This window comes from Lagopus muta, chromosome 2 (assembly GCF_023343835.1).
Source record: "Lagopus muta isolate bLagMut1 chromosome 2, bLagMut1 primary, whole genome shotgun sequence".
Lineage (NCBI taxonomy): Eukaryota > Metazoa > Chordata > Aves > Galliformes > Phasianidae > Lagopus > Lagopus muta.
Genome location: NC_064434.1, coordinates 46,751,297 through 46,770,359, shown reverse-complemented (window position 1 = coordinate 46,770,359; position 19,063 = coordinate 46,751,297). Strand labels below are relative to the sequence as shown.

The window sequence follows — 19,063 nt, the reverse complement described above, 5'->3', positions numbered from 1 at the left end:
TATTAAGCAAGATATCCTGCAAGGACAAAAAAATCTGAGAACATTTTGTCTTTTTATGAGGCTGAAGTAATCCATCGTAGACTTTTTATTATTTTTTCTGGTGAGATGGAAGGAATACTTGAAAATGCAAAGATTTTGTCACACCAGAGAGTAAAGGCATGAGAACAGTTCAGGGCCTAGCCATCGCTGCAATTTATCAGCCAACTATGTTCATCCTAGATGGATCATTCAGACATTGGACCATGAGGACAAGAACCAAAGCATAGAACATATGCGAAGGTTTGAAAAGAGGGCCTGTGTGAACGTAATAAGATTAAATCAGGCCAACTGCAAGGTATTGCACTTGGGTCAGGGCAATCTTTTAAGATGGAGACCTCCGTCTCCAACAAAACATTATATGATAAAACACTGACCACTGCAAATTTTTGCAACATTTTCAATGACCTATCGTACCATTCACTCAATCAAACTCAGACAAAGAGGGACCAAATCTCCTGACATAAACAGTCAGGTATCTAAACACTCCTATGGCCTGGGGCCCCCAGAAAGAAACCACATATGAAAACCAAGCTCTGAGAAAGTTCTAGGAGCAGATCTGAGGTACAAGATCGCACCTTTCCTACAGAAACTAATTCCTGGAATATGAATATGGAGTAAAGTGGTTTGTTAACTGTGGAGATTCTTCTTTCCAAATGGAGCTGTGGCGTGTCAGGTTATTCTCAGATGGGTGCGTACATTGACCTCATGCCAGCCTGCAGTTGGATAGCAAATTTGGGTACAAGTAATTACAAAGTCCACAGCTGGGTAGGGGTCTTGTCAATACAGAACCTGAGGGGTGGAGGAACTAGTTCTAGTATGCACATTGCAAGAAGCAGACTGGCACATCCACATGAGGTAGAAGAAGAGCTCCAAACTCAAAGTCTTCTCTGCACACTGCACATTTTGGGGTTCCTACCACTACTATTCCAGTATTATTTGAAAGGAAAGAGATAGGAACAGTCTGATAATACTAGCTTTGGTTGAGTTATAAAGGTTGAAAGAAACATACACTTTAATAACTCTTTGGACTTCCACTGCTTTCCAGAGCGCAGAAAGATTCCGAAACAAGTGATGATGGTGTAACCTTCTAATTTAAGCTTCTGTAGCTTAGCTACAAAAGTTCCAGAGACTTAGTCTCCTAAATAGAAACAAGACAGTATAATTAATTTTGCAAAATTAAAATACTAAAGCAGTACTGCACAAAACTCTAATATCAAATTCAAAAGAAAAAAAACAAACCTATGCCATACATCTGAAAGATGGGATGGCAACTAATCTAAAAGTAGCTTCTCTGTGTGATGTGAAGTAGGAATTCTCTTCTTGAGAACCAAGAGCAGTGTGCGAAGAAACCAGAGCAATACATAGCTAAATAAAGGCTAGGATGTTATGCCTTTAAACATACATTCTCATTTAAAATACAAGCTTCGGGCAGATAAAGAAGTTACTGGACAAGCTTTGGTTTGTGTTACAACAGTCAGAATGGATTATTGTAATGACCCAATATCACTTTATCCATTGCAAATACTTAAAATTATGCTTTGGTCAAGGAAGAACAAGCTGGATACACATGCCAAGATTCTAGAGAATTACTATGAAACCTGGTAGTGAATTCTCAGGCAGCAAGAAGTCTATTCACTCTCACCAAGTTTAAATCTAAAAGAAAACAAGTGACTGAGCAACTGCAAAAAGAAACCTCATAAGAGAGGCACACAATAACATCCACATGTTTTTCTTGCTGGAAGAAATTCCTGTCAAGGTCAGGGACATAAACAAAAGAAAAACGCCTTGAATTCCAAAGCTGATCTAATGAACAAACAGCATTTTTGTGCTGTCATCACAGCAGCAACACTTCACCAGAAGCATGAGCCGCTCTGCAGCATCTCAGATCTCAGAGGCAAGAAGACTTTTCTTTTGTGTGCACAGAAATGAAATATAAAACTTGATTTTTTACACCATACATCCAGACCAGTACTTAAACTCAAACTGACCTCTCATTTCTCTAAATGAGAAAGATACGCTTCTAAGATTGAACAGTCTGATAATTGTCTTCTTAGCATGAGAGGAAATTATAGTAACAAATTTAGAAAATATAAAAACTTTCATCTTAAGTAGGTAGTTTCTTACATTTTGGGATTGTTGACTTTTCATAAAATTGTAGAATGGCTTGGTATGGAAGGGACCTTACAGCCCATTCAATTCCAAGACTCTGCCGTGGGCAGGGCTGCTAGCTGCTAGACCAGGCTGCCCAGGGCTGCATCCAACCTGGCCTTGGTATCTCCAGAAATAGGGCATACCTTCTCTGGACAACATATTCCAGTACCTTACAACCCTGTAAGTGAAAAATTCTTTCTTTACATCCAACCTAAATCTTCTTCTGGCTTAAAACCATTTCCCCTTATTCTATCTCTATCAGACTATATAAAAAAAATGGCTTCACTCCTGGTCAGAAGCTCCCTTTAAGTACTGAGAGGTTGTAATGAGGTCTTTCTGGAGCTTTCTCCAGGCTGAATGAACACATCTCCTTCAGCTTTTCTTTGCAGGACAAGTGCTCCAGCCCTCTAATCATTCTTGTGTCTCAGGTTGCAATTTTATAGGAACACATTCTTAAGTGACTCAGCAGAAGAGTAGCATCTTCTGTGGTCTAATACTAAATATTGAATTTAGGATATACCATTTTTAAATGGGTGTGTAAATAGACTAAAATAAGTTCTAAACGTGCTAATTAATTCTAAATGTGCTAATTAAATTGTTCTATTTAAAAGTAGCAATTCCATGTCAGTGGAGTCAGACAATTCACAGCAAGAGTATACTGCACAATGCAGCAGTTTCTTACTATTTGAAAGTCTTTTTTCCAACCAGAACGCTTTAAAAATTGACCTCCTACTCCGCCCAGGCTTGTCTTCTCAGAAAAAGACTGTAACCCTACTTATGCTGCTTGTCTCAAAAGAGCTTCTGAAGTTTGAAGAGCTCATAAATGGCACAGCAGTAAATTCTTTCACTCATGCCATACTAAACACCATAGTTAGAACACATTAAATAGTACAAGAAAGAATCAAATACATAGAGAAGACGACAGCAAGGCCAAAGGTGTGGAAAACGGAAAGAAATACATAGAAAAAGATAACTGAGAGGCAGAGAAAATACTTCATTTCTAAAACATATTGCTTACGTGTTCTGTGCAAGAAATGTGTAGCACTTACATTTCTAGTTAAAAGGTAATAATCTATCTATTGATGTATGATCACCTGTACTTACCATTTAACTTACTGCCATTAAAACATCAGTGTTCATATAAGAGACATTGGCATCCAAGATTCCCAGCATAAGGGCATGAAGAAAAGCTAGAACTATGTACATATGAAAATAATATCTGCCTAATGACAATATCCATGAGGAAACAAAGGGCAGAAAAAAAAGAGAATAAACAACAGAAAAAGGATGTTGATAAGAAGGATATCTAACCCTAAAAAAAAAAAATGATGTCTAATTCTGATTTACTTAAGGAGAGAAGTCATATGTGAACAGCTTTAGAAGTCTGATCCCTTCTATATAATTAAATGCTGTAATGACCACATCCCAAAAACATCTCAGAAATTGTGTTTTTCCCCTCACAGGGATGCCCCCATAGAGACACTGATACCTGTAACCATATTTACAGTCCTTTTGAGATTATTCTGAAACTTACATAGAAGTATACAAAAGTAATAGTCCACTCAGCTTCAAATTGTAACAATATAAACACTTCTAAGACCTAATATTGAAAGACAGTCACTAAAATACAAGGCAAATATTTTGTTACAAACTAAAGAAGGCAAACACCAGATCCTGTGAAAACAAATTAAAACACAGTTCTTACTATCTTTGCCATTGTTTTTGTACTTCAAAGGTAACACTTTTTTTTTTTTTTAATAAAATAAAAAACATTGCTGGAAACATTGCAATACTTACCTCCAAACCACACTGTAGATGCAAAATTCATAAATGATTGGGATTAAAAAGATAAGAAACCCTGTGGGGAAAAGACAGCAAGCCTGAAGCTGCTGTGCTTGTAAATTAAAACTTCTCCAAAGCACTGGTTTAATTTCTCAGAGGATGGCAAACATCACTGAAGACAGAGAACGCAGAGACAAAGAACAAAAGAGATATTCTTACAAGCCTTCCAGGTACAGTCAAAAAGGGCAGGCACATGACATAAATGCGCAAGTAGATGCTAAGCTATTTCCAGTTGAATAAGATCCTGAGTTCTAAAAATCATTTATTCTTAAGTGACTGACTGAAAGATAATATCATTGTAACAGCTTCTAATCAAGTTCTCCAGAAACCACAGATTGCTTTCTTAGATAACACAAATCTTTACAGTGAGGTCTTCCTTTCTGTTTCTAAAATAGGATCCAGTATAAATTTAAATATTGCAAAGCAGTTCTAGAGAGAACATGACAGAATTATGTCCATTATCCCCATTATATTTGTAAAATTAACATTCTTTTGTCAATGCAATTTTTTTTCTGATCTTTTCTTAGCATTCCCAATCCCCCGATACTTGGAGAAGGTATTAAAAGTGTTGTATATTATTAAACAGTTTTTTTTTGTTTTCCAGGGATTATTCCACATTTTAAAGAAATTCCTCTCATGCTCCTGCCAGCTCCCAGGTTTTCAGCAGAGTTGACACTCTCTGCATGACTTGCCTAAATATATTTCCCCTAAAGTATCTGTAAACAATCGGTGCACAAGCAAACAAACAAAAAGGCAGTTCTAGATGACTTGAGTGCTTCAGGGGTAAAGTACTGCAATGAAAGTCTGGAAGAAAGAAGTCTGCCAGAAACTTAGCAAAGTTCACATAAACATCCTGTGGTTGGTCAGCACATCCCAAGGTGGAATCCACTCTAAAACCCAATACAACTTATGCACACAGAGCATTCCAGAAAAAGCTCTTGATTTAGACAAGTATAAAAAGGAACCAAGAAAAAAAAAAAAAAAAAAAAAAAAAAAAGCTACTAATTTTAATTCACTTACTAATACTTAGGTAAGTAAATACATTCCACCATAGGTTACACAGGACATTTATTTCCTGAAACAATACACTCTCTCAATGACCTAAAATGCATTCTCGGTGACCTAAAATTTCAACTGGCAAACAGTGTTATGTTTAGGTTCTGAAGAAAAACAGAGAGAGTTTAAAGGTACTCAGCTTTGTATATAAATACTTCAACTTGGTAAATGAAAACTGAATTCCAAATGTCATTCCTGTAACTTCCATTAAATTTGCTTATTTCTGCAAATAAGGATTTTATTTTATTTTACAGACAAATCTAATATTCAAGTTTATTCCTCAGTTATGTAAAAAAAAAAAAAAGTGAAAAAAAATCTTTAAAAACATTACACATACAGGATGAGATTGGAATTATAAAGACAGAATTTTACTTTGCTACTAGTACAAGATCAAATAACCCAATAAAGCCATGCAATGGCAAGAAGGCAATGCTTAATTGACTCTACCAGATTTAATGTTAAACAATGGAAGGAAAGTAGCTGAATAAAGTGTAACAAAAGCAAGAAGTAAATAATATTTTATGTAACAGCATTACTTTCACATCCAGCTTCCCAGATCACACAATTTACTTTTTTTCTTCAATCCTATTGTTTTTGTTGAAAAATATAGACTAACACAGATGTCTCAAAATCCTCAGGGTTAATATATGAAGGTCACCCTGAAAGCAATGCCTCGTATTTATTTCTATGGAAACTACAGGATATGCAGAGAGAACAATACTAGTATTTGGTAGAGAAAATTTTCTAAGCTACAAAACACTGTTTTTCAACATAGTCACCACCACTAACTATGCACTTTTATGAGTGATGAACAAGAGCCTGCACATTGCACTTATAAATATCTGCACCTGCAGAGGCAACACACTATTGCTGTCACTACTGCTGAAACACATCACGTACTACTTCATTGTGCTCATATCCGCTGTTTGGTTTCCATCAATTTTCAGCAAGAATCAGTGAATGTCAACATGTATCCATTTTTTCCACATTTTTTGAGGAATTCAGTGATATATCTTTGCACCATATGCGTTTCCATGTGAGATGTTATTTTGTCAGACAGCCCCTCTGCTGCCATCTGTCATATAGCAACAAAATGTAACGGAATAGTGGTGGGAAGCTACTGTTCACAACACCACAATCTGCCTCTGGCATTGTGGGCCATCATAAAATTGGAAGTATTATTTTCAGAGCAGCCATTGTACATCCCCTCTTATTTTCTACATATTTTAAACATCCTTCCTGATCATCACACGGCATTTTCTTCCTCTGCAAATACGTATCAGAACTAGCTTTCTAACTGGAAGATACAGCATCATCTGGAGAGTCTAAAACATGCAAGCAAAGTCAGATGCTTGTTTAAGTGGCTAAGGTGAATCTGCAAAGAACACCATGATACTTGGAGATCGCTACAATAAGAAGGATTCACCGAGCACCCTCAGAAATTTACATAATCTTTAGGATAATCTCTATATTTCAGAGGAAGATGATCAGAGGACTGAAGAACCTCCCCATGGGGACAGGCTGAGGGAGCTGGGGCTTCTCAGCAGGGAGAAAAGAAGGCTCCTGAGGGACCTTATAGTGGCCTTCCAGTACCTGACAGGGGCCTATAGAAAGTCCGGGGAGGGATTTTTTTTTTTATAAGGGCATGTAGTGACAGGGCAAGGGGAAATGGCTTTAAACTGGAAAAGGCTTGATTTTGACTAGATATTAGGAAGAAACTCTTTACTGAGAGAGTGGTGAGACACTGGAACAGGTTGTCCAGTGAGGTTGTGAATATCCTCTCCCTGAAGCATTCAAGGTGAAGCTAGATGAGGCTTTGAGCAACCTGGTCTAGTGGGAGATGTCCTTGCCTATAGCACCGGGGTTGGAACTAGGTGATCTTAAAGGTCCCTTCCAACTCAAACCTTTTTATGATCCTATGATTTCAGTGCTATAGCTGCAACAGTTAAGATTTTATTAAGCTCTAGTAAGAAACATAGAATATAATCTGGATAACAGACTTCCTTTGGTAAAGATCTTCTGAAGTTGACTTTCAAGAACTGCAAAGTCCAACTACATCCATTCAGTAGGGAGAATAAAATGAAATGAAACCCTAATAGTTTCAGACTCACACAATAGCGAGTTCTAAACAGTGCTGAGATCTGTCTCAACATTGTAATACTTAACAAAATGAGTATTCCTAGCTTTCATTTCCTCAGTACACAATCTCATACTAATTGTAGTCAGAGATTGCTCATTCCCACAGCAGCTTGGAGCTGAGTGCAAGCTGACCACAAAGCCTTGCCTTTCTCTCTGGTTTTGCAGCAGTTCAACACAGGTTGCAGCCAGGTTGCTAAGCAGAGTAAAACTTCTTTAGCTTTCCAGCACTAAGGTCCAACAGCCCGCACACTGCCAGAAAGGCTGGGATTTGTGCCCTTTTAACGAGCCTACACTTAAAGTGTCTTAATTTCTTGCTCAGTTACACTCAAATTTCATTTATTTCTCTTGAATGCATGCACTACAAAGATTCACCTACTTGTTTGCCTAGCATAGCCAAATACTCAGAAGCCTTCACTATTTCATAAAATCATAGAATCTCAGGGTTGGATCTCTGAAGGCCATCTAGTCCAACTCCCCTGAAATGAACAGGGACATCCACAGCTAGAAGGAAACAGAGACAGTGATGTCTAGGTAAATGCTACTGTACCAGGAGCTGCAGTGTCCTCCCTCTTCTTATAGCTTATGCTATTCAAGGAATCCACAGGTTCTACAAGTATTCCTTAAGAGAGATGTTACATGAAATAACAGTCAACTTCAGACTCTGCTACTCTTATGAACAGATAAATGACTCCTTCCTTTCCACTCCTATCCTACTGACTAACTCTCAACCCAGTTTCCACGTCCTAATTTCAACTTTGTTATCGTAGGTTGGTAGAAGACATTTTCCACTCCAGACTTGCAGTGATAGCATGTTAGAAAACGTTCCCTGAAATTGCTTGTCAGAGTTCTGCAGTAGCACATGACATCGGAAGCAGCTGCTGACAGCAGAGCAGCCTACTCCTTGCTTATGCACCATAAGCTGCTCAGACTCCCAGTAAATTTACCTTCACCTATATCCCTAGCTAAGCTACTGTCAGATAAACTACTCCAGGAACAAAAACTGGTTATTACAGACCACACAGGTAAAAATGGCTCATAAGTAAACAGACTGGAAGGTGACCTGGAATTTACAGATTCAGTTCTCTGTTTCTGACTTCTCTGATCTTCAGATCAGAGAATTCATTAATGCTCAAGCACATTCACATCAGAGCACATCAATCACATATAATTCAAACAATCATTGCTTGCTTACATCTCACCATCCATGGATACTAGTGACATTCAATACCACCTCCAGCAAGAATTCAGTTTTTAAGGTTCTTTTCCTGCACCACTTACAGCAGCAACAGTATCGTCAGAAAGTATCACCACTGGAAACAAGTTGGCATTTCTGCCTGGGCACCTATCCTGAGCTCAGGAGCCTCTATCCATCCCTGATACCTGGATCAATTTAGCCAGTTTGGGAAGTATTTACTCACTCCTTACCTCTAAATAAAAGTCGCTTTGATCAAATCATAATTCAGTTCTCAAATTATTGAATGTGAGAGCCTACTGGCTAAGCTTGAAAAAAAAATTATCTTTGCACTTTCACTTTTCTCTTACAGAATGTAAGATATATTGAAACTTTGAGACTTGAGTCAAGTAATACAGTGACACCTATAAAATTGCTGCACTGATGTGTCTTCCGTAACATTAAAAGCAACCATTTTACTAACCCTTTATTATAAGCAGATAATTATGACTGTCCTTGATGACAATATAATGCTTTCACAAATCCTATCTCAGGCTATTGAAACTAAAACCAGTCCTATTAATAGCCATAATGAATAATTAGATTCCATACACTCAGACTGTGGGTGGGTTTTTTTCATAAACAAAGTAGTCAAAGTTTGTGTACACCCACAAACAGAACTTCCCCATGTCTCAATTCAAATAAATGAAAGGGAAACAGCAATACTTAAGATGCCAAATATTGTTAACAAAACAAACAAATCAGTTATTTTTATAGTAAATTCAGACAACTTCTATTTGTTCTGGCTGGAGAAGTCTAGATTTATTTTTATTTTTTCCTCACCTTTGGTACCTGTTTTTAACATGAAAGCTTAAAAACAGCTCTATGCCAATTGTCCAAACCACAGCAGGTGGTAAGGTCAATGAAAAGGATTATTCAGCAGACTGCTCCAGTGGACATGCTTAAAAAAGTAGTTCACTTACACTTATTTTTCACTATTTGGAAGATTCCCTAATTCAGAGGAAGCTGCTTGAATTTGTTCAGCTTTGGGAAAGTAAGAGTGGTTTTCACCCTTCTTTCATCAGTGATCTTACTTTATTTCTGTAGTATGAAAGAGCCCAACAGGTACTGAGATAGAACAAGATACTAACACTAATTAAAAAAAAAAAAAAAAAAAAAAAGAGAAAAACAAAGCATAAATTAAACAAAATAAAATAAATGCACTCCCTGCAGTGTCATCCTCATCATCCCACCACCACCACCACCCCCCTCCCCTGACAAAAAAAAAAAAAAAAAAAAAAAAAAAAGAAAACCAACATGGTGACATGGTGACTATTTAACAACTTTGTGTTTTTATTGAATGCTGTTTTTGCTGTCACACATCAGGTTTGGTGGCAGTAGGCTGAAAAACAAGTAAAACATCATGGTCACAAAGAACTTACTGGGAAAAAAAAAAAAAAAACAACACAACCAACAAAAAAGAACACTTGTAATAATTCAAAAGCAAGTATGCATTTCAGTTGCTTTACATCACTTAACACGTCCTGTGAAATGATCTGGACTTACAGAAAAAGCAGCCTCCCTCCTTCCAGCACTCCTATTGAAGTCTGATTGCATTTTATTCAAAATCAAATTCTTATTAGTTCAGCTTACAGAAAAGCTTCATATTAATACAACCAAGAGTGCAGCCAATATCACAGAAAAAGCTGAAAATGAGCATTCATGGGTTAAAAGGAACAGGAAATCTCTTCAGATGGCTTTGTTTAAACAGAAATAGTTTCATGGAGCCCTCCCCTAAAAATCCAAGGCCAAATTCTCTTATTTGCTTGGATCATTCAGCATTCAGACCCTTTGATTTCTTTTTTTCTTAAAACTGCACAAGGGAAAGTGGATTCTCCTTTCTGCCCTACTGTCTGAACTGCACTGTCAGAAAGACGAAACTGAATTTCCTGAATGCACTGTACTGATTCAGAAATACATTTGTGAGAAGAAGTATGAGTATACTTGTGTAAAAACAAGTATACTTGTTTTTACTTTCTAAGGAAGGGGGAAAGGCCAGCAGCATATCTGAGGAACTGAAACATCTTTTCTAACACAGTATTTCTTTTTGGTATACTTCATTCAAGTGTTACAAGTTTTCTTAGTTGAAAATTGACATAGTTTTCACAGAATCACAGAATCGTAGGTGTTGTACGGGACCTCCAGAGATTGAGTCCAATCCCCCTGCCAAAGCAGGTTCCCTACACGGGGTAGCACAAGTAGGTGTCCAGGCAGGTCTTGAACATCTCCAGAGAAGGAGACTCCACCACCTCCCTGGGCAGCCTGTTCCAGTGCTCCGTCACCCTCACCGTAAAAAAGTTCTTGTGCACATTTGTGCGTGTGTTTTATACAAGCACAATGAAATGTAACCACAAATATTATAGTGAGATTAAAAAGTATTCATCGATAATATTATCTGAATATGAGGAATACGTAATACAAAATCCATGTCAGTCTCAAAATGTTCTCTACACATCACTTCCTGATGTTTCAGCATGTTTGTTCAGTGTCTGTGCAGGTTAACTCATCAGAAAGCAAACATAAATATTTAACTGTCATCTATTTAAATGTATTGCTATACTAATAAAGCTCTCGAGATGAGCATACTTGAACACAACATACAATAGACAATTTTGCAGTACCAGAACAAATAAAGACCATCTTTCCATTACTGCTTAAAAGCAGGATGCTTATTCAACCACAGTTACGCTCTTTAAAAATATAAAGGCTTTATACCTATAAAAAGATTAGCATGAAAGCATAGGGCTAACACAACAGCTTTCATTTGATTTGAAGAGGGAATTCCTTGTTGTATCTGAAAAGTACTAACAGGGAGAGAACTACATAGCCCTGTAGATTCCCTCAACAAAGCACCCATGCATTTTGAAACTCACAAGAAATCCTGGTTACTTTGTAACCAGAGAGGTAAATAATTTCTTTACCAAGATGTTTTCTACCTTACTGAGTCCAAGTAGGTAACGTTGGAATTTAAAGTAGCCTCCATGTAAATACAAAGTAGCAGCAATGATGAAATGAAACAGTGATGACAGAAATGAAACAAATAAAAGCTACACATTTAAAACAAGCAACAAAAAAGAACCGCACAGATTTCCATCAGGTATCGAATTAAAAAACAATCCTGTTCCTATTTCTTTCAGCGTGATAGAAAGGAGAAAGAGTTCTGTGTTAGTACTCTCCATTTAAAAAGGTACAAGAGAACATTTTGTTCCTCCGCAGATCCATTTACAGCTCACCTGGCCATTACTATGTGAACCTGTGAAGATTGTCCAGCATTATGTGATGGAAAAGGACAGCTGGACAGTTTTAACCCATGGAGCTGAGATCACTTCAGAGCATCATAAGTGCACCACAAACTAGAAAACCCAATTACTTATTTCATGGCAGGCTTTCAAATTTCTCCTAGAAATTCATGGCTGTCTGTGCTAATAGAATTTAAACTGGAGGCTGGAGAATTTCTTCCCCAGAGACAACTTAGTTACAGACCACTAGGGCTTCCACAAGTTTTCAGTATAAGCACTCTCACACAGAAAATCTCACCACAGACTATGGCAGATTTTTCAAAGTTCACTTCAGGCAGATAACAACATTGGAACTGACTTACAAGAGAAAGCACTAGTTTGCGGCTCAGTGTCTTTAAGTCAAAACAATAAATCTAAGCATATTTACAATGAAAATGTTAAGCATTAGGAATATACAATGCCAATTCCTATTTGGTGTAAAACCTAGACTAGCCATTCTCTGAGACTTGCTTCAGCAGTTTCAGGTGCTTCTGTGCATCTGCATGTCTATGTGAGAAAAGGAAGTAGTTGTTTTAGTCCAGTTTATGCTTAATTCCACACGACTTTCTTGTAAGTGCCTGCTTACTGTGTCACTCATTCTCTTCACCTTTTGAATAACTTGCAGGATTGTAGTGATATCAGTTCCCACCTCCCAAAGCATAGTGCCATTCCCACAAAACTTATCCATGTGTTTCCATTGGCCTGTTGGAGCAAGAAACAGATTTCTGGAAAGCATATGTGCTTGTTGATGAACAGGCAACACTCAGCCAGCATTAAGGACTCTGGGATTTCAGTGCCTATTTCATACAGTCCACAGAAATTCTATTCTGAGTCTTTTTGCAGTTAAGTTCAGCAATGACATAGCTGAAGTCTGACCTTGAAGAACTACTAAAATGGCTGCTTTCACGTGGAATGAGGGGGCCAATACCAAAGTAAAAGCAAGTTCTGGAATGGTACAGTGGTTAAAGGTGTCCCACAGTATTCCTGAGTGTTACAGTAGTGGGACAGAGGGAGGAAGAAGAGTGAAGACTCCTACACTCAAAAGGAAAGTGCATAGCTACAAAACAAAAACATCTGAATAGTTATACCTTGACAAGAGGTATGAAAATAACCTTTTTTAAAAATGTGCAGTTACTGTAAATAAGCATAGTGTCTACTATACGTATTTTTGCACATGCAAATATACACAAAAAAGCCAACCTTCGAAGGCGTGCTTGAGAGCTAAATGCATATTACTGTTCTGCCAACAGGAAACACCCACAGCAACAAGGAATACATACAAAAGAAGCATATTCCAATTCCACCTCTATTTCCCACAACCACAAAAAACAAAACCTCAAACCAAAGAAGTAGCACAAGATAGTACAATAGGGTGGAGCTCACATTAAAGGACAACAGTTTTACCTGTATGTACCTTTTGACCCTATAATCATTGCTATTTACACAAAGACACAGAGATTATTCACCTCTCTCCCCAGGAGGAGACAAGGCAGGAAGTGAGACTGCTGAACAAATAGGGGTGTACATTATTGGTGCCTTTGTAGTATAAGTGTGTCTGCCTTGGGGGTATTTATGAATTAGGCTAGAAATTAGCATGAAACGGTATGTGCACAGAACTGTTGCCTGCTGTTCCTAACTTAACCAAATATTGTCAAATTAGCAACAACCACACTTCCCATTTAGGGCTATATATTTAAATGTTTTAAAATCAAAAGTTATTTTTGGATTTATGTGAACCAAAAAAAAAAGATTGAAGTTGCTTTTCTGCTGCTTCTGTTAGGATTCTCACTTGAATTTATAGAGACCAATATTTAAAAGAAGGAGCTCAAGGCATTACACAAATGACTTGTGGACAAAGTTTCTTTCTTCAAAACATTAAAAGGAGCTAAATGCACACATAGAATAGAAATGCAATCTCAGACATACAAATATTCTCTGAAAACCAGTGACTGGATTGGGCACACAAGCTGAATAGGGAAAACAGTCCAGAGATCTCCTCAGAGGAAAGGGTTTATTTACAAAATTGGAACACAATGTTGTTTAGAGGATGGCTAGAAAGAAGAATAGAAGAAAAGAACTGTTTAACAGTACTTTAAATAAATTATTGCAGCAGTCTTTAAATCAAACTGTAATACAGTCCTCTAATAAGCAAATGTATTAGCACAACTGTAAGTAGAACAGACTTGATGGTCCACTGGTCTCTTTCAGTACAGTAACTTGTGTTCTAGGATATTTGCCACAATACATAGAAGCCAAAAAACGTTGTCACTGGGAGAGGGTGGAATTAAACAAAGACAAAAAGCAGGTAAAATTCAGCCCAAGTTAACCTGTCATTCTGCAAGATAGCTGCACAGTTCAGGGCCAATAGCTCAGTCTATTGCCTGGAAAGGTAACAGATGTCCCTTCTGTACCTACCATGCATGAGAACTCATGGTAGCACAGATTATTTGCTAGTATTCCTAGAGTAAAATAGATTCCTATAATATGTATAGTATGTAGTATATGTAGTATCCTTTTCATAATTAAAATATTTGTACCATTGGTATTAGGACATGGGTACACGTAATCTTCTGCAGAGATATTACTCTCCAGATGGCTTCCACAAATGATTAAATAAATGCAACTTGGCAGTTAACTTCATCGCAGTAACTCGTAGCCTGTGCCCAGTTTACTCTAGCAAAAACAGATACTACATTTTTCCCCCACCAATCTTCAATACAAGAGAAACTAAAACTTTCAAACACACCCAAAAACTTAGCTCCCATAAGACTGAACATGATGTAACAATGTTAAAACATATATATATATACACACACACATATATATGTATAAACAGAAAGTATTAAAGATGATGCTAAAACACTGTCAGATTCTACTATTTATTCAGAAAGAAATCACAATGTATGGATACCGTCTATTAAGCAAAATTGGTTAGAATCAATCTATAACTTAAAGGAAAAATAAAATAAAAAAAAGCTGTAATCAAGTTTGAGCCAATGCTAAAACAGCCATAGCATAAATTTACTAAACTGAAGTAGTTTAACGGGAACAAAATGCACCTGGTCAAAATAGAGCAGTAATTACAGTTGAATGAGCATGTTTTTAAAAAATAAAATAATAAAATAAATATATTAATTGCAACGGAAAAGATCAAAGAAGTCCCATCAGACTCACACAGCAGCTTGCATAAAACTTCAGCAGTATGGATTTCAATACATTTATTACAGATGAATATAATAGTTTTCATAGTGTAATGTAAGCTTACATCTCAGAAACATTACTTGCAGTATACATAAAATAGATAATATCATACCTACAATATCAGAACAGTTACAAGCTTAGAAATACGATTTTGGAAACAATCTCTGAATACAATAACTGGTTACAAATAATGTTCAGATTCATACACAACTCTCAAATTAACAACTTAACTGATTCTAAGCTCTCTATTTGTACCTCAGTGAATAACTATTCACATAATCTCAGACGAATACTTCTGAAAGTAACACCTCGAAGTTCAAAATATGTAGTTCTTCACTTCAGTTAAAAACATTCACAGAAACATCCAAATGAAGCACCTAAAATGATAAACCTTACTTACAAGTTTTTCCATTGTAACCTTTCTCATTTCTAAAACCAGAAAGGATGCAAAATTTTAGAAAATACGAACTATAGGCAATACAATTTCATCAACAATAAGAGGTCCAAGAGAAGAAGAAGAAATTAAAAAAGGCTTAACAGGACCTAAAATCCCTACCAAAAATAGCTTCCCCCACCCCTAAAAAACACACATATGCACACAGATAATTACTGCTTACTGGTTCTTGGGGAGGAGCTTATGCCCAGCAGTCACCAAACTAGGGTGAAAATCGTATAAATAGTCAAGGGTGACACTTGAAATCATCAGCTTCTGCTCACTCACCAGTGGCAGAAGAACTCCTCACTAGAGGGGGATTTGCCACTCTACTGCCCTGCATTGGAGCTCCACAACATTTGGTATGTTATTATTTCATTTCATTCTGTATGGTTTTGATGCTAAAATCCATAGGATATGTTGGTTGGGGTTGCAAGAAAGTTGATATTTAATGGCTAGCATCAGCCTCCTTACTGCTACTGGGGTTATTCAACAGGTTGCAAACAAAAACCTCACTTCAATGTGAGATTTTTGCCATGGATGCTGAAGGAGCCAGAACTTTATACTTCATGGAATTTACTATAGCATTAGACAGGGGCAATAACATCATGGTATATAGCCTATGTATTACCAATTAAACCTTTTCTTCATTCCAGGAGCTCTGATATATGTGACTGCTGAACTTTGCTTTTGGGTCCTGGAGTAATTAGAAAAATTACTACTGTTTCTGAAGTCAGTGGCTTCAAGTAGGCTGCCACTTATTTAAAATGATTATTTTTTCTAAAAGTGAGACTTCTGTCTCTAAGCCATCTCTTTTGTATCTTAGACATACAAGAACTCCAAATCTTAAGTTAGCCATGTTGATTCTATTCTCCTTACAGCACTTTTCACAGACAGTGAAAGCAGGAAAAAGCAAGCACAAAATAAAGAAACATTTAACACCAATAGCTTAAGAAAACCAATTTATGCGAAAGACACTCATCAACTTCTACTGAAAACATTGTTTTCTTCCCTTTCTAACAGTGGACGGATTTGGAAACATGCATTTACAAATATCCTTACTGCTGCTGTTTTGTCTAAACATCGTCCATGGTAGTGATGGATACTTTTCCGAGCGATACCAGAAACAGTCCAGCATCAAGGGGCCACCACACTTTCTCCCATTCAACGTAAAGAGTCAAGGTAAGTCTACTATTATTTTTTTTTTAAATAATAAACTAGCATAAAATAAGTTCTAGTGGGTCAACACAAAAGCTCACTGTTTGTACAACTGGTACTAAACTAACAGTTTAGGCTTACTTTAATAAGTTCATCATTGCAGAAAGAATTAGCAGTGACACAGGAAGTTACCTCCCACTGATGAAGATGCACACTTGCACAAACTTTCTGTGACACAATAACTGCTGAAGGGACACTTCATTAGAAAAAGAACATTTTAAGTCTGCATTAGAATACAAAAGCAGACCCAGAGAGCAGAAGATTAGCTCCTCAGGACACAGCATCCATATTATCCTTATTTATGAGCTTTCATTTCAGAGTAGCTCTAGCCAAATCCTATGGATTGGATACACAACAGTAGTACATACTGAATTCAAAGATGCTGCTATAGTCTCACTCAAACTGCCTCCAGGCCATGTTTTCCAAAAATCCTCTCTAGTGGGAAACAAGTGAAAGTAGCGTGGTTGGGAAACTTACCCACTCAAAATGCTCTTCTGGACTGCACCAAAACACTATTATAGCTTTATCTCTTGCCTTCACCACAAGGAATTTCTGTAATCCAACCAGCACTCTCAGACTGAATTTAGGTACATGAATAAGTACTGCCATGACTTACTAGCTGGAGTTCCCAGAAGGTTAAAGCTACTCTTTCTCTTCCCAGTACTTGATCACAGTGTTTTTCAGTGATTTTATTCACTATTGTATAATTTTTCATATGAAGTATATTACGTACTTTATTATCTTCTACCAAACTTCACTTAATTCTATTCTTCTCAAGGCAACTTTTATGTATTTATTTTATAAATCTAGAGAAAACACTGGGAAAGGGGAGGGGGGGGGGAACAGAAATAAATTAACAAATTAAGAAGAAAAGGAAGGTTCAAATTAAATAGGAAAAAGGGGTAAAAGGGAAAAGAAACTGTCCTAAACTAATATTTCACATTATGTTAACAGAGAAACTAATCTGCGGTAAGCCTGTTAACCTAAATATGATTATATATACCTGTGACAATTGTAAGATGCTGTCTATTGAGGAAAGGGAGCAAAGATCATTCACCACGCTACAAAAGTGGCAATAGCTTACAATTTTACAGACTTAAGATACCAGTCATACAAAGAGACCTGACAAATCCTCATGTTTGGTGACAAAGTATCAAAATGAAAACTACACAATAACTGCTGTTTCTCAGCCTGGAAAACAAGCATCCTACAGATACATTTTAGAAGAGATTTAAGAGGGCTCACTATCATTGTTCATAACCTAAGATAATAATCGAAGAACTAAACAAGAGACCGCAAAACCAAATCAATACCTCTGAATGTGTTGTCTAGTGAGTTGCTCCTTATGCAAGTAGCTCAAGTAGCACTTGTCAAGATCTTAATTACAGCTTATTTCTCATATTTGTTCACTGTACATCATCTTCTAGAGATTTAGTTACCAGCATGTTCTTTTCCTTTCGTATAGCATTGCCAAAAAGCTACCTGGAATCAAAATTTCAGACTGGGCCTAAATTAGTGACCCAGGACAACATTTGCTAGGTGCTTGATAGCACCTAACAGAATAGGATGGAAGTTCCATGCTCATTTCTGCAGGTGGCAAGTTCATATTTTAATAGATCCACCTCAACATCAAACTAAAACTTTCTTTGTAACTCTCAGCTGTTTTTTCTCAGCAACATCAGTATACATATTCAGTATACATATATATTGTATATAGATCAGTGCAGGTGTGAGGGCCTGCTGTGCAACAAATGTAGCTACTGAAAAACTAACCTTTACTACAGCCACAGCAGAACCAACAGAAAAGACAAATCATGGAGTGAGACATGGATAGCCAGCAGCAGGGAAAAGTTATAGAACTTGAAACTGCCTCAATTTATTTGCATACTCCCACTTCCATATTAGCACTTAGTAATTAAAAGAACATAGTATAAGTGCAGAACTAGAATGTAATATTTCTATACTCTCTACATTCACTTTAAAACAAAGAAAAATTCTAAAGGTAAGATTTTCCATCACTTGATTAAAAATGCCAGATCTGCAAAAGACATTCTTAGATCCCAAAAATACAAATAATATTTTCTTTAATTTTAGATTAGCAAACAAATGCAATATTGGATATAATTCCAGAAAATGCTTATCTTGGCAACTGAAATCTATTAAAGCTTTATCTAAATTGAAGAAATTGTAAAACAATTTGATAATTTTTCTTGACAGCTCTCCTGTCAGAATATACTTTCTTTTCTAGTGTGGGTTTAATATATATATACTAGTGTATATATATATATTCTACTATACTAATATATATATATATATATATATTAGTGTAGTATTATACTAGTATATATAATAGTACATATACTATTAGTATAGTAGAACATTATCCTTTACTCATTGCCCTGAACTCCTTGTGAAAAGTCCTGGTTGAGAATAATCATAGAACTAAATCTAACAGTCCAGCAATGTTTAAGCTAA

The 19,063-nt window shown here is 36.7% G+C and overlaps 2 protein-coding genes across 2 annotated transcripts in view; one reads left to right on the top strand and one right to left on the bottom strand.

Annotated features, from left to right (window-relative positions):
- Positions 1 to 19,063, bottom strand: part of NT5DC1 (5'-nucleotidase domain containing 1) — a 120,058-nt gene that overhangs the window by 79,159 nt on the left and 21,836 nt on the right. The window lies entirely within an intron of this gene.
- The window catches only part of COL10A1 (collagen type X alpha 1 chain), a 34,993-nt gene that overhangs the window by 11,777 nt on the left and 4,153 nt on the right, over positions 1 to 19,063 (top strand). Inside the window, exon 2 of the mRNA XM_048938413.1 lies at positions 16,394 to 16,552. Coding sequence (XP_048794370.1) covers positions 16,411 to 16,552 — 142 coding nt within the window. The 5' untranslated portion in view covers positions 16,394 to 16,410. The remainder of the gene's footprint in view (positions 1 to 16,393; positions 16,553 to 19,063) is intronic.